The sequence below is a fragment of the Manis pentadactyla genome, chromosome 3 (genome assembly GCF_030020395.1).
Source record: "Manis pentadactyla isolate mManPen7 chromosome 3, mManPen7.hap1, whole genome shotgun sequence".
NCBI lineage: Eukaryota > Metazoa > Chordata > Mammalia > Pholidota > Manidae > Manis > Manis pentadactyla.
In genome coordinates, this window is record NC_080021.1 from 216,247,392 (window position 1) to 216,269,496 (window position 22,105).

A 22,105-nucleotide genomic window follows, 5' to 3' on the forward strand; every position below is an offset into this window, starting at 1 on the left:
ATCCTGGTACCAGGCATTTTGCCTGGGTCTGATCCCAGGGCCCTTCAGATATTTGAGAACCGAGTGAATTGAATCTTCCTGGCTGTTGCTCTACCCAGAGGACCATGCAGACAGACCAGAGGGTGTCTTGACTCTCAGGGCCTTTGCAGCCTTAGGACTAGCACTGCTTTCCTGTTGGTATACGCATGCTCAGAGCCTTGTACCAGACGCAGCTTCATAAACCCAAGAACCTCCTGGGGGAAGGGGATGTGCTAACTTAGAGTCTGCTAGCTTTCCTCCTCCAATCTACTGCGTAGCATTGCATTTGGGGGCAGGGGTGCTAAGATTATGTCTGGCTCAGTAGATAGAGCTGTTTTATTGTTTCCATTTCTCAGGGAGTCTAGATGAGTTTAAATTCTCTTATTCTACCATAACACTGCAAGCAGTGAACCAGAATAATATTGCTGGCAGGTGTGCATTATAGGGCAAGCAAGATGGTTTTGCTGGAGTCGAGGCATTTTTCTTCCAACACAGGTTAATCTAGTACACAAGCAAAATATTAAAAAGCTGCTGTAACTGAGAAGATCCACAAGGCTGGTTCTGTACACAAAGGCTCAAGACTGCAAAAACATCCGTGTCCTGCCTTTCTCTCCGTTCTTCTCTTCTAACCATTCCTGCTTTCTCTTCTCCCCGAGCAGTCCAGGCAATGGGATTATAACTTTAGGAGGAAATAATTTTATTTTCTTCAGTGAGCAGTACAGCCAGCCTATTCAGTAGCTGAGTTCTTCCCTATTAGAGGACCCAGCAAATAGATTGTGCATGGTGATTAAAGAAGAAATACTGCAAGTAATAGCCAGGGGGATTCTGGTGCAGAAAAGGAAACTGGCCTACCAGGTGATCTAGGTAGGCTGGGTTGTATACTTTCAACATTGTAGTTTCCCTCCCCTGCCTCCCAGTAAGTCAGCACAAAATAGCATTACATGTGGAATGTGGGAGCCTGAAAATCTGACGTGAAAAGCACAAAACAGGTGTATATTACTGTGCAGCTGCATCAGGGCACTGCCTCCTCCTGTTCCCACCCCTTGAAACTAAACTCGTGGTTTGTAGCCTTAGCTAAAAAGTCGTAGAGCAGTCTGGTCGGTTATGGAGAAGGAATTTGGAGCTTGGGAATTCAGACAATGACTACTAACCCTTGCTTTCTTTCTTCCCATCTTTCTCATTGCTCTCTCCTGTCCTTATTTAACAAACGTCTGTTGAATGTGTACTGTCTGAGAAGGGCTGTGCTGGACTGGGGACCACAGAGGTGCAAAGGGTGAGAGAGGTGGTCTCTGCCGCCTGAGTGGCTGACCTTCTCATGGGAGACGGGACACGTGTGTGGAGTGAGCACAGGACACACGCTCGAGCGGAGGGTGGACTTGAGAGGGAGCTGTGCCGGAGCCTGGTGTCGTGGTGTGTGTTGCTTTTAAGTTCCAGCCCAGTGGTGTGGCGGCTGGCAGAGACCCCCCGGGTGTGGGGGCAGGAGCTGGAGCTGGATGGAGGGCTGCCCGGATTCCTTCACGTTTCCCCTGGTGCTGTTTCCCTCTCGTGAGTACCTGGCACATTGATTTAACGCTGGTTCTCGTACGGTTCTTTCCCCCCCTGAAGACAAGCCAAACGGCTCCTGGGGCAGATTGTGGACCGCTGTCGGAACGGGCCTGGTTTCCATAACGACACAGATGGCAACAGCACCATCCAGGAGATCCTCATCCCCGCGTCCAAAGTGGGTCTGGTCATCGGCAAAGGCGGGGAGACGATAAAGCAGCTGCAGGTAGGTGAGCCTTAGCAGAGCAGTCCTTGCCCGGCCTTCCTGGTTCGGGAATCCGCGCCCTCCCTGACTTCCTCGGCTGGCTGCGGGGCTGTGCTGCCACAGGGCGGACTCCCTTCTGAGACTCCACCCAGGGCCTTCCTCGCTCTTCCACGTGACAGGTATTCTCTGGGCATTTAGCATGGCCGGGCCTGATGCCAAGTCCTGGGCCCATGAACTTGCAAGAGCCATCATGGCAGTGAAGCTGTTAAGACTGTTTTTACCATCAGTTGACATCTCAGACAAAACCATGACCAGAGCCAGGGGCTCTGAGCCAGCACTCGCCACGCCTGGCTGTGCAGGCTGAGATCGTTCACATGCTTTGTGAAGGCTCGGGGTCCTTGTCCGTGAAAGCACGGAAGTACCGCCTCACCACTGCAGTAGAGCCTCAGTCATAACATTGATGTAGGACCCTTAGCATAGAGCCTGTCACTAGGTGCATGCTCCATGACCATCAGCTGCTCTTAGCTCCAGAAGCCCTTTCCTGAGACACGTGAGGCCAGATGTGGTGCAGAATTAACACCCCTACAAGCTCTGGGGCCGCCGCCAGTGATCAAATGCATATGCCCATAGCTGCACATAGGAATAGGTGCACTCAGTGGGAGAAGGGCTAGAAATGGGCTTCATGGGTTCAAGTTAGTTTTGCCGCCTTGTTAGTTATGAAGGCACTTACAACCTCAGCTGTGGGGCCCTGGCAGTTGCAGGTCAGGGTGGGGACTGCCCAGCGTCCCAGCCCGGTCCTCAGCCTGCAGCAGACACTCTGGTGTGGACTCTTGTGTGCAGGGTTTGGGATCTCAGCACCCAAGTTTTGGTGTCTCCCACCCCATCACCTTGGGTCCCCAGGCAGCTCACTCAGAGCCCTCTTACCACTTCCCACTCCCGGCTGTGCACAAGCTCTGACCAGAGGCCGTTAGAGCACTTCTGCCCAGTGCTTCATAAAAATCACTCATTGATCTTTAGACACCCTAGTGCCTGGGAAAGAGGACAGTCTTGGGGAGCACTTTTCCTTAGTGCACTTGGAAGCTCAGCACGGCCTGTGTCAGCACTCAGAGGGCAGCGCCTGGTGGGAGGTGGGACCCAGCTCGCCCCCGTGATTCCTGGGCCATGGCAGTGAGGGCCCTGCCGGTGTGTGCGTCCCCACAGGAGCGGACCGGTGTGAAAATGGTCATGATCCAGGACGGCCCGTTGCCTACGGGAGCAGACAAACCTCTTCGAATCACCGGAGACCCATTTAAAGTACAGGTAGGAAGGAAACTGAGGACCGGGCAGGTCCTGGGTGTGGGGGCATCTATAGTAGTAACTTGTGGCACCTCTCTGTCACTCAGGAAATCATAAACTGGATGTTCCTTTATTGAAAGTAAGCTGTTTTCCCAAACTGGGTGTGATGGTGAAAAGAATATGGGGTTGTCCTGCCAAACACCAGGGCCCCAACTACCTGTGGCTATTTAAACGAATTCCGATTTAAGTACAGGTTGAGTTTTCTCATTTTCACTGGCCATATTTTGAGTGCTCCAAGAGCTACATGTGGAGGTGGCTGCCATCATGGACGGTGCACATACAGAGCATTTCCATAAACGAAGGTGGTGTTAGACGGTGCAGCATGGATCAGGCACAGTTTCTGACCTGTTAACAGTATTTTGTTATGTTGTTTGTTTGGATATGGTCAGCTCAGATACAGGCTCTGTTTGGCTTTTATTTTTTTGGCTTGTTTTCTTTCTCTTGGGCCATTTTTGCAGGGCTGGGAGGTTAGCCCGAAACAGCACATGTGTGTCCTCATAGCAAGTGTCCTATGCCCTGAGCCCCTGGCCACAGAGGTCAGCCCTGGTTGCCAACAGCAGTAAGAGGCTCAGTTCTAAATCACCTGGGTGGCTCTACCCTCCAGCTCCTACTATTAGTAGGAATGTGAGTGGGCTGTGGGTGTACAAGGTTGTGTCTGTTCCCTTGAAATGGGAATGCTCTTTTCTCTCTGCCTGCTGCAGCCGGCCATGCCTTTGCTGCATTTAGAGTAGGTCGAGGGTGACGCCTTGGTGAGCCAGTCCTCAGCAGCAGCAGTTCCTCTGTGGGTTCCTCCTTTGGGCTTTGACCTAGTGGGCATTACCAGTCTCCAGATTATTTCCCCAATTCTTAACACTGTTTTCAACTTAACTCAGATTGATATCATTGGTAGTTTTTTTGGTCAAGGTACATATGAAAAATAATGGTTTTAAAACTGGATTGAGGGCCAGTGATTAAACTGTTCTTTCCGTTGGCTCTGGTCAGTCGTGCAGCTCCGCCTCCACCCCTGAGGCCAGGGTCGCCCAGATGCCTTCCTCCCCAGAGTTTCTAACCATTTTACAAAGTGAACAGCTGGGCTTTTAAAAACCATATTGCATCTAATCTTTCCTCACGTGGCTCATCCCCAGCTTGTGGACTCCACTGCTGTGATCTTGTAGAACTCTCTGGAAGGAACTGGAGATGCAGAGCAGGCCTGCTGGCGAGCTGTGCTGGGCACCTGCCTCCCATCAGCCCTTCCTGCCTGCCTTCTCTGTTGAAATCTTTGATTCTATCTTTTGTAGAAAAGATACCTGAACAAACACCTTATTTGACTGAGGTTTCATGAATTTGCAGGCAAATAATTTTAACAAAAGGTTTTTAGTATTTTTTTATTTTAGAACTATGTGCATGACACATTTTTTATCTGCAAAAAGCTATTTGCTATATTCAGGGTAAATTGTTGTGTTTTCTCTCCCTACTTTTCATTATGAAAAACTTTAAACATGAAGAAAAGGAACAGTGAATACCTGAACCCCTCACCCTACCTCGTTTTGCTGTGTGTTTGCGGTACCACTGAACAGAGCCTAAGGAAAGAAGCATTTAATCACTGGCCCTCAATCTTGTTTTAAACCATTACCTTACGTATGTACCTTGACAAAAACACACCAGAAACTTTTAATTTTTTTTTTGCTTTATCATGTAAGCAGGTGGCAGTGTTATGACCCGCCACCCCTGAATCCTGCAGCATGTATCTCCTAAGAACTAATTTATACAAAACCAGGCCTACAAAAATGATAGTGATCCCGTAACATCATCTTCCAGCCAGTCCACATTCAGTTTCCCAAATGTCCTAATAAGATTTCATTGCTGTTTTGGGTATTTGTGTTTGTTTGTTTGTTCTTGTTTGATTTGGTTTTTCCGGAACCAGGACTCGGTCTGGGTTCCCTCTTTACCTTGAGTTACTATGTGCAGTTGATCTTTAGCGCAGATTCTCCTGTGGGGCGGGTACTGGTGCAGGCAGGAGGTGCTGACTGGTGGATTCTTTGAGGAGAGGATGCTGAAAGGCCTGGGGGGTGGCGGTCAGGTCTGGGGGGCTCTTGCTGGCCAGTAATCGGGATGTTTGGTCTCTGAGTGCAGGAAGGTATTTTTGGCGTCCAGGCTTGCCGTTCACCTTTGCCTCGCTGGAGCTCCCTCTACAATGGAGGTCTGGGTAGTATTTCCTCTCATGGAACCTTCCCCCAGGAGCTCTCAGAAACCACACCCCCTCACACACACTCAAAAGAAACTATGTGCTGAAACCCCTCAGGGTGATAATAGTCAGGTTCTGACCCACACAAACCTGCTAATCCAGCTGTGGCTTAAAAGAGGATGATGACCCGGATCTGGGCATTTTGGGCAAATGTAAAGAACATGCATTTAAGGTTTGAGCTATACGGTCTGCACTAGCAGCCTACCCCTGCTCTATATAATGTAAAAAGTGAGTCCTCCCACGGTTGAGCACCTTCTGAGTCTTCAAGCGCAACCTAAGAGGTTTCGATCTTGAAATTTAACCTGGCTTCATGTCTTTTTTCAGGATTTTGTTTTCCATAATGCCTTTTATCTGTGTTTATACAGCAAGCAAGAGAAATGGTATTAGAGATTATCCGAGAAAAAGATCAAGCTGACTTCCGAGGTGTGCGCGGCGACTTCGGCTCCCGCGTGGGAGGAGGCAGTATAGAGGTATACTTGGATCACGTGTTAGTAGGCAAATGAGATCAGGTTAAGTTTGTGGGTCACACTTCTAATAGCTCTTTAACGTTAAGCAAGTTACTTAACTTCCGTCTCATCTGCAAAGCCTTAGAGTGTGCTCACTTCCTGGGGGCCTGGGGAAGGACTGGGGGTCCTGTGGTGATAGGAGCCGGCTGCGTGCATAGCAGGGAATGGGGCCATTCACCCTGGTTTGGGGGTTTCACGTGAAAGCTTATCCCACTGCCCAGGTGAAGACCAAAGTCCAGGTATTCTTGGTGATCTATTGTGATTGTATCAAACTTGGAAGCCTGACTTATTGATGAGGTGGAATGGGATCAAAACTTATCCTTTAGAGTGAAATTTTCATATATGCTACATGGAAGGACCTTGAAAACATTAGGCTTTGTAGAAGACACCAGGTACAGAAAGACGAATACTATAAGGTTCCACATATGTGAAGGTCCCTCGAGGGGCATATGCATAGAGACAGAAAGTAGAAGAGAGGTTCCCAGGGCTGGGGACGGGGAGTCACTGTTTAGTGGATGTGGAGCTTGTATGCGGGGTGATAGAAAGGTTTTGGGGTGTAGGTATCCGTGATGGTTATACAGCGTTGTGAATGTATTGAAGCCACCAAATTGTATACTTTATAGTGATTTAAATGGTTAAATACTACCTTCTGTTTGTTTTACCACAATGAAAAAAAGTGGGAGGAAAAAAATTTTAAAGGACCACTAGTATAATCAGTGTGTATGGTGTATTTATATGCCTATTTCATAGAATTTGGAAGATAAATTTGCCATTTTCCTCTTTAATCTGTAAGGTTTATTCTTGTGTTGTTTCATTTTTATAACAATTTCCATCAAATCTCAGACTTACTGGGTACATTTAGTGGGCAGGAATGCAACCATCAACCATAAGAGGAAAATAAAATACATTTTATTATGTCATTTCCAGGAAGGCACTGCAAATAAAAATCAATTGTTTTAAAGAAAAAATATATATCCTTGAGGAAAAGACAGATTTGCAAAAAGCTCAAATGAGGTTTTGTTTCTCTGTGCCCAGGTGTCTGTGCCTAGGTTTGCTGTTGGGATTGTAATAGGAAGAAATGGGGAAATGATCAAAAAGATCCAGAATGACGCTGGAGTCAGGATTCAGTTCAAACCAGGTTGGTTTTAATGACTCTCCAAAATGCTTAGTGTCATGAAGAATTATAAAACCCCCAAACGAGAAAGGACTTTGTGATGAGCTCATTTATGCATCCTCTCCCCTACCCCTCTCCAGTTCTTGGTGCAACATTTTATCACCAAATTACCAGTCTAGGTTTCTCCTCTGGGTGTTCGTGTCTTTCCTTGGAACTGGCCTGGTCACCCTGTTTGTGCCAGAACGCCCTAGCCCAGGTAGCCCAGGAGTTTTTTGGTGTACTGAGTTAAGTTGAATTCAGTGAGTACTGACATGGACCATGCAAAAAGGTGCAGCCATACTCACTTCCCTGTCCGAAAGATTTCCTGAATGTGGTGATGGTCTTATTACCCCTTTGGCGCTGGTAGGAATGCTGACTGCACATAAGCTTGACTTTTGCTTCCTTGTAAGTTTTGTTTTTCCTAATGCCATCTCTTACTTGGTTCCACAGACGATGGTATTAGTCCAGAGAGAGCTGCACAGGTCATGGGACCCGCAGATCGATGTCAGCACGCGGCACATGTCATCAATGAGCTTATTCTTACAGCACAGGTGGGTCCAGCTCCCCAGAGTTCAGATGTCTCACCCACAGAAGCAGCAAGTGCCACACACACGGCGCTTGGGGCAGCAGTCACCCCTCAAGTCACATTATGAGACACCAGTGCTCTTGTCAGTTGTCGGCCTTTCTGCATCTGCCTCCTTCCCGCCTTCATATTTTTGCTGCTACTATATTGCTATCCTTCCTTTATTATTCCAGAAAGTAGATTTCATTTCCACACCAAGTTCCTGATTGTGTAAACTGTTTGGAGAAATACAGTGCAGATTGCCAAGGTTCAGACAATTGAGTGTTGTACCTAATATAAAACTATATTAAGTGCAAAACAGCAGTAGACTCACAGAACCCAAGAATGGACTAACAGTTACCAAAGGGAAAGGGACTGGGGACGGTGGGTGGGAAGGGAGGGATAAGGGGGAAAAAGGGGCATTAATATTAGCAGACATAATGTACAGGGGGCACGGGGAAGGCTGTACAACACAGAGAAGACAAGTAGTGATTCTATAGCATCTTACTACGCTGATGGACAGTAACTGTAATGGGGTAAGTGGTGGGGACTTGATGATGGGGGGAGTCTAGTAACCATAATGTTGCTCATGTAATTGTAGATTAATGATACCAAAGTAAATAAATAAATAAATTTAAGCTCTTCAGAATCTTCCAGAGCCTTAAAGCCACGTTCATGCACTGGCTCCTGAGCACGTCCTCAGAATATGAGTCAGCTTGTGTGCAAGTTAGCACCTCTACCTAACCCCACTGTAAATTGCTCTGTGGAACCACCATGACCCATGGCACATTGGCATGTCCCCCAGGTTTGTGGGACTGAGAAACAGTTTGAGACAACTGCAGCTGAAGAGAGAATCCAGGAATTGTCATCCCAGCCCTGCCATTATTCCTGTGACTTGGGACAGGGCTCAGTACCTCTAAGCCTAGTTTTCTCAGCAGTAGACTGAAGGGTTTACACCAGGTGGTTTTCCCACGTAATCCCCCATCTGAATCAGCATGTCTGAGAGGGGCTTGAATTTCAGCAATAGGGTCCCAGGCAAGTCTTAGGGCTCGACAAGTTTAGAAAAAAGTCACTGATCCTAACATCCTTTTCAGTGAAAGAGTTTATGCACCCAGAACTGCAAGGCTGTGCGATGAGTGGGAGACTCTTGTCTTTGAGAATCTGGAGCATGCACAGAAAGCTGGCTGTGCGTGTGTGTGCACACATGTGTTTCAGCATAAATCCCTAAAATTACCTTGTTTACTTCTCATTTGTCTCTCATAAAAGCAGAGTGCAGGAGAAAAGCACTCCAGTCCTCTCAGCTTTCTGCTGGTTTGGATTCTGGGTAAACATTTCAATCTACTCTTAGGCGACATGAGCAAGTTTTGCCAGGCATTCCTCCACTGTGCTGAGTGTGTTCAGCTCCCTTCCACGAAGGAGTTTGCAGCTGGACCAGGTTTGCCCTCAACATTTAAAAGATTTTAAATGCTGCAGCTCCAAAGTGGCTCAGAGAACAAAGGCTGGAATGAGATTCGTTGCCCTCGAGGGAAAGGAATCGTCCTGTATCAGGTGTTGGATGTGGGCTTGCCATCTGCTGGGGGGAACAGTGTGAGAGGGAGTCACAGACCGTTCCATCCCCAGACCACAGGCTGGCACCTGGCTTGTTGTCTCCCTCTCTTGGGAGGGCAGGACCACCAGGTATTCTTTAAGATCCTTTTATCCTTGTTCGTGTTAGTTGGACTTTGAAGTGCTCTGCCTCCTGCTGTAGGTTCTGGATTGTCTACAGAGAAGCCTGTCTGGGGAGGGTCAGAGGCCCACATGGCCACTCAAGTGTCATTTGCAAATGCCCGCAACTCTTCAGCATCTACTTTCCGGCTTCAGGCAGGCCAAGCGTGTGTTAGCCACATGAAGGGCAGCCTCAGAGTTGAGAAGAAAACCATTTCCTGCTCTCTGTGGACTAGGGCCCAGTAGTTAAAATTCAGTGGAAGAGAACATTGGGCTTCAGACTGAGGAGTTTATATCTGACTGCCTGTTTTAGTTGGGCGTATTTGTGCTGTTTATGTAACCGCGTGCATTTATCTGCACGCATCCTCCTTGAATGTGCCTGTGATTTGTGTTAATGCTGGTTTTAAAGAACACTTCAGAGTCTGAAATGTGGAAAGGTGCTCTGGCTGTAATGTGTGGCATTGATTACACCCTGTCACTTAACCTCCTCCCTGGAGATGAAAAGTGGCGCTGGTGGCAGGGGCAGAAATCATCACCTGAGCTTTGCTTCCTTCCCAGGAAAGAGATGGCTTTGGAGGCCTCGCGGTAGCCAGAGGCAGAGGCCGTGGCCGCGGTGACTGGAGCGTGGGAGCCCCTGGCGGCATCCAGGAGATAACATACACAGTGCCAGCAGACAAATGTGGCCTTGTCATAGGCAAAGGTAAGAAGAGGCAGCTGCCGGGGTGAACCCCTCCGGCTGTTCACCTGAGAGCAGTCAGGCCACGTGGGTACGCCCAGAGCCTGAAGTGAGGTCTGTTGGCTGCACTGCGCCGGCTAAAGGTGCCAGGTCTGTGGCATCAGCCGCCTTCTGCAGGGACCTGCTTTGCATGGGTCCTATCGTGAAGGGGGGCGGAGCCAGTTGTTCATTATCGTGTATGAACAAACCATAACTCAGGCCCCGTTGCCTGTTGAAGCAGCTTAGGTTGTTGAAACGCTCCCTGCACAAGATGAGGGGCCTCCGAACGTTTGTAGATCAACTGATTAGTAATTACCTCACCTCCAGGGTCTTACGGAAACCGCTCACTTAATTTTCTCAAGTGAAGATGCTTTCTGACAAGTGTGTCACTTTTTTTCCCTTACAGGATTTGGGTGTGTGGCCTTTATTGGCACAACGTGTGAAAATGGTTTTTATCCTTTCAACACATATACCATGAGTAACAGACACCCTGTGGAGGGAAACAGAAATTGATTTGTTAGCTGTTCCTATGCATTTTTGAGAACATGAAGTAGAACCCTTGTTTGTGGCTAATGTGGCCCCTTCCCGTACGTCAGTGGGAAGCAAGGGAGAGAGCAGGAAGGTTTCTAGGCCCTAGCATTGCCGCATCGCACGGGCCTGGGGCCTGGGGCCTGGGAGGGGCCGCTGAGAGCAGGGCGGTGGCTCAGCTTCCCTGTGCACCCAGAGCGAAGCCTCACTGCCAGCCGGAAACATGCTTGGCATTGGGTTTGGTATTTGCCCTCACGTGTATTTGGTAGCATATGGAGACAATAAATAGAGCTTCTCTCCAGAGCTTCTCCAGTTTCTGTGGTCACCAGACACCTCTTAGCTGTTGGAGAAGTGCTAGTATTCCAGAGAACATGATTTGGGAGTGTCTTCACCAGCAGAAGCCTGCGGCTGCCATTGTACCTCAGGAGCTGGTGCCGGGGCAGACTCCCCGTGACCCTCTCATTCACCTCCCAGTGTCTGCATCTGGCCCTGCCCAAGGGCGGTGTGCACTTTCAAGCATTTATCTCCAGGATAATGTGTTGCCTTTTAGATTATTAACCTCTCAGGGAGATAGGAACAACGTGAGTTGGTTTGATGTTTCTGACAGGGCATACATGCTGACAAGTGGGTATGTGGTGGTAGTTAGCTGCCGGGACACCGTGGTTAAGCCCAGCACATTGCCCAGACCTCCAGTTTAACTGCTGTGAGTTTAAACTGGGTGGTGCCTGTAGGTTGAAGATCTAAATCTAGGTTTCTGTGCCTTTGAAAACTGCTTTGTCCCTGAGCTTTTCCCGTGACTGTGTGTCTCCTGACTCTGGCAGATCCTGGCTTCCTGGCTGCCCTCCCTGGGACAGTTCCTCATAGTCCGTGGAAGTTTGGTGTTCACAGGACAGTCCCTTGTAGTTTGTCATCTACCACGTCATGCTGAGTGATTCCCAGAGGAAAGTGACAGCAGAGTCAAGCAGTGACTGTGCTGGTGCCCCAGTAGCAGCCTTGAGGAGCCCAGTGAAAGCACGTGGGCTGGGGAGCAGGGCCTGTATCCTCCCCACCAGGGCTGGTTATGAGATGTTCCTCCTCCCCGGGCAAGACACGACGTTGTGGGAGAGGGAGCCACACACAGTCAGGCCCTGCACACACACACACCCCCAGCACTTGGACAGACGCTGTACCTCCCTGGGCCCCTGCTGGATTTCCATGATAAACACAGTGATGGTGACAGATAGTGCTGCCGCCCTGCTCTTGTCAGCCAGGCCTTTTAGCAGGTTTGATTAATTGCTTTACGATTTCACGTCCAGCCGGGGGGCCACTGGTGGGTCACTTCTGCCCCCCATCAGATGGAAGAATGGAGCAGGCTGCTGAATGAGTCTATAGACAGTCACCATGTGCCAAGCTGGTGACCTCATTTTGAAGGAAGATGAACTTAAATTAACTCCTTCCGGCCCCATGTGGTTTTGTGGTGCCTCGTCACCTTAATTAGCATGCTCCCAAGGCCTCAAGGAAGAGGGCCTGTGGCGCCGCGGGTGCAAGTGCTGGGGGGCCTGCGGGGTTCGCGTGCGCCCTCTTGTGCTCTTGCCTCCAGACCCAAGTGGCATCTGGCAGAAGCGGTAGGTGGGGGGATCCCCACAGGTGCTGGGTGTGAGGTAGGAAGGTGTCCACCTACTGTTTGCTCTTTGTTACTCCCTAAAAACACTTGCTTGGGAGCAAAGCTACCTACTTTTCAGGATGTGAAGAAGGTAAAACTCGATTGACCTATGAGTAAAGAGTAGTCCTAAGAGGCCTGGGAAGGGCTCGCACCTACCTGGAGGCAAAGCGAAGCTGCCGAAGACCTTCCGCATCAGCCTTTGCTCCTGAAACAGCAGGTTTGCTGCAAGGAGGAACCACAGCGACTCTTTCCTCCAACTGTAGCAGGACTTCAAAAAAATCATGCTCACCATGCATCCATCTGCTGAGTTGTTCTTTGTTTTAATTTGCTTTTAAATTTTAAAAAACCCTTACCTACATTCTGCATAAGCCAGCATTGAACAGAGCTTTCTCCAAATGCCACCAGCCTCCTGGTGTCCTTCCCACAATGTGGAGCCGCTCGTGCGGCCATCAGGAAGGGCTGCTGGGCCCGGCTGCAGCTCTGCCCCCCCTGAGCGTCCTCTCAGGGTGAGGAAGACCCAGGCCATGCCCGCCCTTGTCAGCCGTTCCAGCAGTGGGGTGGAGGGCAGGTAGAGTGCTTGAAGGGTTGTGGACATGTTCCGATGAGATGACAGATGCCATTAGAGGTTAGTTTGACCCTGGGTGGGGAGGGGGTGACAGACTGGCCTGTACTGTAAGTCTTTGCTTTTGGGGCTGCCTGGTACCCTGCACCAGGTTTCCACACTGGCTTTTTCCAGTTTTGCAAAACTGTGCTCCAAGTTTCCCTTGTATTCTGGCTTCTCCAACCCATCGCCTACCCACCGCCCCCTGCCCCCGAAAGCTGATCTGTAAGTTCTGTGAAATTTCCAAAGAAGAATTGAACCATTGTTAAACTGGTGAAGCTTTTGTTAGGCAAATTTTATTAAGGGACTGGACTCTCACAGGTTTTTCAAAGAGGCCAGCTAAATTTTCATCAGCCCTGCTTCACCCAGGCCTGTGACCCCCGTCCACGGGCTGCTTCTCTGTCTAGACCTGTCCCCCCACAGAAGAATCAGGAACTTGAGAAGTGCTAGGATGGGAGCAGCCATGCGGTGGCCCCAGGCGGTGCCATGGAGGGGCTGGCAGGTCGCTGTCCATGCTGAAAGAGGTGGGAGTGCCTTCCCTGGGCTGAGGCTTCCGGCTGGAGTGGGAGGCCACAAGCCGGACTCCGAGGGCCGAGCTCCAAGTGTGTAGAGCCATAGGCCCCAGCCCAGACCCAACGACCAGACCAGCCTGCTCTCTGCAGAGGACACTTGGCCGGAGAGCAGCAGGGACCACACGGTGTCCGTGGCCTCACCCTCGGTTTCACTTCATGAGTCGATTTGCAAACGAGAGAGAGCTGGTCTTTGTCAGAACCATTTTAAAGTTACCGGGAAGTACTTTTCTCCTGTCGGGGCGCCGGAAAGACCCTTTTCTCCCCTGCAGGAGCAGAGCTCCGCAGAGCCTGTGGGCTCCCCGTGGCTGCCACTTACCCTCTGCCGTGTGTCCTCCTGCCTGCAGGGGGTGAGAACATCAAAAGCATAAATCAGCAGTCAGGAGCCCACGTGGAGCTGCAGCGGAACCCCCCTCCCAACACCGACCCCGGCCTACGAATATTCACCATCCGGGGGATCCCTCAGCAGATCGAGGTGGCCAGACATCTCATAGATGAGAAAGTTGGCGTACGTACAAGGCCCTTTCCCACCTGGCTTACTAGTAGCTGGGTTTCTTTTGGATGTCCAAGGTACCTGTTTTTCCCCAGAACCTTGTACCGCCTGTGCCTTCCAGTCCTCACACCATATGAGGGCGACCCCCTCCCACTTTGCCAAGGGGGAAGGTCGGGGCCCAGGGACACCAGGCCCAGGCCCAGACGCGATGAAGGAGGCCCTCTGGCAGAACTCAGCACGGCCACTGCAGCTCAGGCCCCAGAGGCGAGTCCCCTGCAGGCTTAGATGAGCAGCTGGGGCAGCAGCCTCCCCGCCGGCCCTGGACTCCTGCTGGCTCGGCCCTGGCGGCAGCCCCGCAGGCAGCTCTCATTGACTTTGGCTTTAGTTTCAGGCACCTCAAAGCAGATAAAGAAAGGGAGTGTTGATGGAGGACAGATTGGCCACTGCTCACCTCAAAGGGGACGTAGAATGGCAGAAAGCCGTGGGCCAGCCTAAATTGACGGGAGAGTCAAGCAGGTTGGTCCCTACCCCCAGGGTGACAACGCCAGGGCAATTGTGGTGGTGCCAGTGTTGGCTGTGGTGGTATTGGTCACTTGGGGCAGAGCCATTTCTGCACATAAAGTCCCCTGCGGGGAAGGAAGGCTAGTGTGAGTGCCATAGGGCCCCTTTACTTCACCTGACTCTGGTTTGCCTTGGGGCGGGCCCGGGTGAGGTGCAGCCGACAGAAGTGAGAGTTCCCTCTGTGCCCATGACAGGGTGCCAGTCTCGGAGCCTTTGGACAGAGCCCCTTCAGCCAGCCACCTGCCCCACCTCATCAGAAGTGAGTCTCTTGCATGGGTCTTGCCTGAGGAACCGGCTCCCTCCCGGGGGGTCCCCTTTTCCAGCTCCTCCTAGGGCTTGCCAGCCCCAGGCCTCAAGCTCTGGCTGTGGTGGGAGCCCTCCCCCAGGGCAGAGGGTCTTCTGGTCACTGCCTGCGTCCCCATGCAGAGCTGCCTGGGGCTGGAGAGGCAGGGCCTGCGGGAACCTGCTGGGAGGACTCAGGCCGCTGCCTCGCCTCTTCCCTCAGTGCCTTTCCTCCGAGGAGCTCAGGGTGCTTCCCCAGCATCGCTGCCAAAGTGAACGGAAACCCCCACAGCACCCCTGTGAGGTAAGCGGGCCTGCCCCTACTCTACACGGGGTCCTCAGTCGGGCCGCCACCTGGCCACTGTCAGCAGGGCCCACTGTGCTTTCCTGGAGTGGGGGGTAAAGAGAGACCGTGCTGGTGGTGGCAGGGGGCCCTGGCAGGGAGGAAGGGGTGTGACCCACACGCAATGAGTGACTCTTTTGCCCTCCCCAGTGGTCCTCCGGCCTTCCTGACCCAGGGCTGGGGCAGCACCTACCAGGCATGGCAGCAGCCCACACAGCAGGTCCCAAGTAAGTGGCCTGGGAGGCGGTGGGACTGCAGCCCGCGGAAATGCCCTCCCTCAGACTCTGACCCGGTGGGCCCGGATGCCCCTGCACAGATGTCAGGAACCTCCCTGGGCATGCGGGCCTGGGCTGGGGGCTCAGAGAAGCTTGGGAATGGGCAGGGGCCCTGGGTGTGTCCTGGCCCACTCCTTCTGCACCTTCCCTTCCCTTCCCTTCCCTTCCCTTCCCGTCTACTCCGTGCTCAGAGCTGTGGGCTTCTGTCCCTCTGGTTCTCCAGAATGAGTCAGAAGGGCCTGGGGGTGTGGGTTGCCCTGAGCCCCTCCTCCTAGCTCCGCCCACAGCCCCGCCCCTCTGTTAGTGAACTGACCCCCTGCCTGCTAGGTGCCCTTCCCACCCGCCCTCCTCTGGCCTTGGGGCGACCATCTCCCCTCCTCTCCAGCACCTCTTAGAAAGGGGCTCTTTCTATCTCCTGAACTTCCAGAAAGCACCCAATTGGAGAATTCGCTCTGGTGAATGATGCCTCTCTCTCCTAGAAAAGTCAAAGAGAAAGTCCTTGTTGGAACCGAACCCGTTCCCCACACTCCCCTGACATCAGCCTCTGGAGTCGTTCTGGATTTTTATTACTGGTAGAGGCCATCTTGCATAGTACCCCCCCACCCCCATCCCCACCCCAAAAAAACGTATCAAACACCTTACCTGTGACTGTTTTGACCCAGTGAAGGGCTTGCCCATGTCCTGTTGGAAATCACCCTTCGGTGGAGCCACAGGCTCTTACTAGAGATGCGGGCTGCAGGGGCCGCTTTGCTCACAAGGAACCAGCACAGTGTCTGTCTGGGGTTCTACCCCTTTGCCCTTGAGCAGAGTGCTGGCTGTGAAACCCCGTCCCAGGACACCTGCTCAGGTTCACCAGGGGGACAACACCCTGGGAGTCTGGAACCCACGCTGTGCGGCCGGAGGCGCACCCCTTCTGGGAGGCTCCAGGGTTTGGATTTGATTTCTTCAGTGCCTGTGAGCTCTGAAATTGTGTGGTCGTATTTTTTTCCTTTTCTTCCCCAATATTATTTTTTGGAAACATCTTGAACACACAGAATATTTTACAGAACCTCGCCATGAGTGCCCGCACACCACCTAGAATCTGTCATTCCCATTTCACTTCATCCACTTTATCCTGGAGGCTGGCATGTTTTATTTCCTCTGGTTCCAAAGGGGGGGCATCCCCAGGGTGCAGAGTCACCTAGGTCAGGTTCACATGTGCCCCATTGTCCAGGATAGAAGACCCGTGAGACACCCTAGACTGGGGAGCATATATCTGTATGTTGAAGCCTGAGGGCCACGTCCTTCTCCCAGGGGGCTGTGGTCCTGCAGACGCGACGCCACACCGCGCCACCTGCCTCAGACAGGAGGAATGGGCGGACGTGGGCGATGAGTAAGAGAAAACAGTCAGGCCTGGGTTCTTCCAGTGACCAGCCTTCGTCTTGTGATGTTGAGCTTTATTTGTTTACTTGGGAGGTTTGGGAATTGAGGATTGGTTTTGGTCAGTGGAATCTTGTTGGGAAGAAAATCTTGCTTGCCCGCAGCCGCCGCGTCTGAGGGAAGAGGTCTTGCCACTCACACTCCTTGCTCCTGCCTTCCCAGAAAGCAGGTCTTTCTGTTCGCAGTGTCCGGGTCTGGGTCTGAGCCCCTTCCTGCCCCAGGGTAGGGGGAGAGGGGAGGTCTTCTCCCATTTTTACCCCCAACCTGGTTTTTCCCCAGTCCCCCACACAGACTGCCCTTTTCCCCCCACCACGTCTCTTCAGTCCACAGTAAATTAACTGGCAGGGAAACATTTTGCTGTGCAGCGTGTTTGCCTGCTGCAGACCGTGACTGACAGCGAAAAGACGTTAGGGCCTCAGCAGGCGGGCGCACGAGCCAGCCCCGACCTCAGCAGAATGGGAGGCCCCAACTTGTCACTGTGGCCAGGGCTCCCAGCTCTCTCCATTCCCCATGTGGGCTGCTGCTGCTCTGCACCCCTTCCCCCAGTCTGCTACCAATGCCACACAGGAACATACCACAGCCCCCCACGTACCCTGCCCCTCCTACCCCAGAAGGTCGCAGGGTAAATTGGGGTCGGGGGTGTTGTGGGTGTCACCCCCTCGACTCTGTGCACCTTGCTTTATGCCCTCATCTTAAGCACAGTCTGGATGGTTTCCCTGCATGTTCCCTGCGGTTCTGCCTTTTTGGAGCTAAAGATCTCAGTCTGGGAGCAGAGGGGCCGGGTGCAGAGTGGTCAGCACCATGCAGGCTCTTTGTCCTGCTTGAAGGCTGATCCAGGGAGCCTCACATGGCAGTCACTCTGGCCCCGGAGCTCTTCTCCACCACAGCTCAAGCTCAAGTCCTTGTCTAAAGGTGTTTGAGAGTTTTCCTGCCAGTTGCCCTTGAGAGGCAGCTGTCTACCCAGCCCCATTCTCAAGGGGGTCTTAGTTGCACTGTTGCCCCTACCAGCCTGGGGGGAGGCCCTCTTGGGTGTTGACATGTCCCCTCCCAGGGCTGGCCTGTTGCCACCTTCTTCCCAGGCCACAGGGTCCAGAATGGGCTCTGGAGCAACGTGTGGCCCAGGGGGTGAGTGAGTGAGTGCAGAGAGCAGGGAGCAGGGCCTGGAGGCGGCCAGGCTGGGGGCTGAGGCTGGGAGGAAGCCCGAAGGCCTGACTGCTTTTGTGTTCTTCGCGCAGGCCAGCAGAGCCAGCCGCAGAGCAGCCAGCCTGACTACAGCAAGGCCTGGGAGGACTATTACAAAAAGCAGAGTGAGTGTGTCGGCCTTCACGACAAGCAGGCCCCCAGGCACAGCTCCAAGCCTGTGGACTGAACTGTCCATGGTTCCCTGTCACCTTTCTTTCTAGTGCTTTTCCTGTGTGTCTCCATCCAATGTCTGTCTCCGTCCCCCTCTTCCCCCGCGTGTCTGTCTGGTGAGAGCATTTACCACCCCCCTCCCCGTCAGTGTTGTCCCCCTCTGGACTCCAAGGGGCCTGGAGGTGGGCATGGCACCCCGACATGGGGACAGCTGGTCTTGCTATGGCCAGCCCCTTTCTGACTGCTTGACCAGGACTCAGCCCAGCCAGGTAGCCTTTGGCTGTCTTGCCACTGCCCAGCTCTTCGTGGTCATTTCAGGGCCGGTGAAGGGAAAACTGGAAAAACTCCAGGAAGGGTGCCTGGGGTGGGAATGGGAGCTGAGGTGCCTGCTCCGCTTAAGCGCATTTTCTTCAGGGCTGGAAACCAGACCATCTTTAAAAAGAGAAGGGAAAAAACCTAGTAACAACTGCCCAAAAAACCAAGCGAATCATTTAAATTAGTCCTAAATCCTGTGTGTGTGCCCCAAACTATCAAGCCTGAATATGTGGGTCTCATTGGGAGCGGTGGGTGGGTGGATGGGCTCTGGGCAGAGAAGCTCCACCTTCCGTTTGGAGTCATCACCTGGTCAGTAGCCCTCTGGAGGCCGGGTGGGTATCACGGAGGCCATCATCTGCAGCACCTGGGAAAAGGCCAGAAGCCCTGTCTTCCCCAGACCTTCCACATCCAGGGTCCCAGACACGGGCGCCTGTGCATCCAGCCTCCACAGAGCGGCCACCTGCCCAGGTGCACATATGCCCCCAAGCCAGTCCCCACCCCCTCCCTCTCTCCCTGTCCGCTTGGGCACTGGAAGCAGCAGGTGTGGAGACCATGGTTCTGGAGAAAAGACAGACTTGGGCTTCTCAAGCACCACCAGCTTCACTACGCCCAGAGGCAGAGCCCACCGGGCACTTGTTCCTGATGCCCCAGGATGGGGAAGGGATCCTGCCAACTCACCGTGTCCTTTGCCAACCTGCACATGTCCCCACCCCCCCTAACCTCTGTTTCCCTTTGTCAATCAGGTCACGCTGCGAGCGCTGCTCCCCAGGCCAGCTCCCCACCCGACTACACCATGGCCTGGGCCGAGTATTACAGGCAGCAGGTCGCTTTCTACGGGCAGACACTAGGGCAGGCCCAGGCCCACAGCCAGGTCTGTAGCCAGTCAGCTCTGCTGATACCTCCCAGGCCGGCCCCAACCCGCTTCTCCCAAGCCTGCGTGTGCCCAGTCTGCGACGAGAGCACTGGGTCTGGAGGAGCGGCTCGGGCCCCAGCGCTGCGCAGAACGGCTGCTGTCCGCTGAGACCCCCACTGCAGCCCCCTGGCCCTCCTCCCTCCAGAGACAGTGGGTGGGGGCCACTGGAGAAGAACTGGTCAGGCAGCCCCTGCAAGGACGTCTCCCTCAAAGCCAGGCCCCAGGCCACGGTGCTGAGTGGCTCTCAGTTTTTCCCTCTGGGTCTCAGTTTTCCTAACTAGAAACTTAGGTGATTCTGGGCAAGCTTGGCTCTCCTAGTAGGGACTAAGGAGGTCCCACGCCACCGCTGCTGTTGAAGAGGGTGGTCTCACCGGGCTGTCACCTTACCCCTAGTCAGCAGTGAGGAACAGCCGGGGGAGGGCACACTGCTTGGTCCCACACAGAAACCTGGAGGGCACTGTCCACCCCAAGGCCACAAACAGGCTTCTTACCGACAGAGAGAGGAGGGCATGTGCTCCCATGGGGCACGTTCCAGGTGACCTGGTGGCAGTCTGGTCCCCATGGACAGCATGTCGGTCACCACAGGCCCAGAGCCCAAAGCTGGAGGCTCATCTCGCTGCCGCCTGGGCCCAGCAGGGAGAGGCGTGCGGGCTGGCGGGTGGCTGAGAAGTACCCGGCTCGCTCCCTCTCCACTTGGTAGCCCCTGCGGGAGGTGCACCAGGACCCCTTTGAGAGAGGGTTGTGTCTGGGCCCCACCCCATGACCAGAGGCCCAAGAAGGTGCTGAGACGTTTTGTGTCGTTGCCTGTTGTGGAGCCAGATGAAGAGGGTGACCTGTCGCCTCCACTGACAGAGCCCCAGACACGAGACTAGGCCTGGGGAATTTGCCGTCAGACCAATTTCTCTCTCCTTCCTTCCACAGGAACAGTAGGACATGACCTGCGGCTCGTCTTCCCCCGAAATCCTTGTGAGCAAAAACCTATTTGTAACAGAGGTTTTTAGATTTGCAAACCTTTTGATGAAGAACCTTTGTTTTGTTCTGTGAAACACTATATTTAGATTAACAGAATTTTTCTAAAAATCAGGAAAATTAGTTACTAAAAATTGCTGATAATTTTTGTTTCATTATTTTTGTTTGTTATTTCAAACATTTAAGCTCTGGGATTCTTTGCAGAGCAATAACCTGCAAATTCAGGCACCAGAATGTGCCTCGGAGCAGTGACATTTCAACATGGTGTGTTTTCGTTCTGTTTTGTTTTGTTTTGTTTGCGTGTCTTTTTATTTACAGTTTTTCTGTTGCAACAGAAAGTGGCTTGGAAGTCTTAGGTGGTATGTAACAAATTCTTTTTAAAAATTTTTAAACAGTATTTAAATATTCTTAAATGTGTAAATTCATTAAATGTTTTACTTCTAATTTCTTATACCTTGGCTGTCTGGTTTTATTGCATTTTTTGAAAAACTGAACTATTATGTATTGTAATTAATTATGTGAATTCTGAATTGAGACAGATAATTGCTGTCAAACAGGGATTGGGAGGGGGCATTTTATAGGGTTTGTATAATTTCTAGAGTTCTAAAGGGGTAATATAAAAATGTGTTCATGTGTTTAGCATACGTTTTTTTCATGTCTCCATTACTGGTTCCAAATGTGTATCTAAGACCTCCAAGCTTGTTTTAAAAACAAAACAAAAAACCTTTCTCTATTCTCTCAGAAATATAAATACTGTTATTTTTAATATTAAAAAGAAATTCAGTATAACTTTTAACAAACACTGTGGAACATTAAACTGCATAAAAAGGTAGTAACTATTTTTTAATTCCAAGGTGTTTCTTGCTTTTTTTCTTTTAAATATTTTCTTAATATTTGCCAGATTAACTAGATGAATGAATAAATCTAGTATTAACCACAATATGAATTAAATAATTTTGGTTTAATAAAAGGGATAATATGATTTCCAATGTTTACTGTAGTGTATCTTGTACAGATAACATGTATTTTTAAAGGAAAGAAAAACGGAATTGAAGCTATTTTTTCTTGCATTTTTAATTGATCTGAGGGACATTCCGTGTGAAATGTACTGACGTTACAGTTCTGGTTTTTCTCATTCTCTTTATAATGCTTGAAATGTCTAACCATTAAAAAAGGCAATTGGAAAATGTTATGCATGTTTTTTTTTAAAAAAAAAAAGCATTCTTTTTATTTGACTGACAATTCATTTTACACTCTATATAATAAAATTTCCACAAGACTTCTTGTGGACCAAGTATTTTTAGGCTGTTTGGTTTTTCCATTTGCTTATTCCTCCCTCTGCCCCCTGCCCCCTGCCACCTGAAATAAAAAGCCAGGATTTTTGCGGTTCTTAGCTAATCACCTTGTACTACATCAGCCAGACTTTGTTGGTGCACAGCCTGGGCTTCTAGCTACTTCGTTAAGCTAATTTTATATGAATGGGCTTGTATAACTTGACGGTTTGACTTGAGAGCTTTTGTTACTGTCAGCCCCTCTTACCTGTCACATCTAAGCCTCTCTTGACGTGGGTGTGACACGGAGAGGTCAATAACGCGTTTCCTGTGCAGAGGTGCCTCTTCCTGAGTGGGGCTGGAAGACTCACTTAAGGGAGTCACGGTGCAGAGGCATAAAGAGGCAGCGGCCAGCTCGCAGCCAGATGGGCCTGCGTTCTGTGACTGAGTCGGCACTGCTTCCCCACTCCCGCCACACGCCCCCACACCTCCTCCCCCACAGCTGCCCCCCTAAGAGGTTAGGACCTAAGCCTCCCTCTGGTCACCGCCTGGCACATCTGGCTACCTCGTCCTTCCTGGTTTCCTGGTGTGTTTCTCTGGCTGCAGC

General features: G+C 51.5%; 1 protein-coding gene across 4 annotated transcripts in view; it reads left to right on the plus strand.

Moving 5' to 3' along the window:
• Positions 1 to 21,524, plus strand: part of FUBP3 (far upstream element binding protein 3) — a 48,282-nt gene extending 26,758 nt beyond the window's left edge. For 3 of the 4 annotated variants that reach the window (XM_036913569.2, XM_036913570.2, XM_036913573.2), the window contains exons 7-19: positions 1,624 to 1,786; positions 2,966 to 3,064; positions 5,690 to 5,794; positions 6,866 to 6,968; positions 7,434 to 7,534; positions 9,808 to 9,949; positions 13,652 to 13,812; positions 14,553 to 14,617; positions 14,864 to 14,944; positions 15,134 to 15,210; positions 17,913 to 17,984; positions 19,089 to 19,216; positions 20,180 to 21,524. In XM_036913569.2, coding sequence (XP_036769464.1) covers positions 1,624 to 1,786; positions 2,966 to 3,064; positions 5,690 to 5,794; positions 6,866 to 6,968; positions 7,434 to 7,534; positions 9,808 to 9,949; positions 13,652 to 13,812; positions 14,553 to 14,617; positions 14,864 to 14,944; positions 15,134 to 15,210; positions 17,913 to 17,984; positions 19,089 to 19,216; positions 20,180 to 20,188 — 1,306 coding nt within the window. In that variant the 3' untranslated portion in view covers positions 20,189 to 21,524. The remainder of the gene's footprint in view (positions 1 to 1,623; positions 1,787 to 2,965; positions 3,065 to 5,689; positions 5,795 to 6,865; positions 6,969 to 7,433; positions 7,535 to 9,807; positions 9,950 to 13,651; positions 13,813 to 14,552; positions 14,618 to 14,863; positions 14,945 to 15,133; positions 15,211 to 17,912; positions 17,985 to 19,088; positions 19,217 to 20,179) is intronic. The other variant, XM_036913571.2, reaches the window with a different exon arrangement.
• The last annotated feature ends 581 nt before the right edge of the window (positions 21,525 to 22,105 follow it).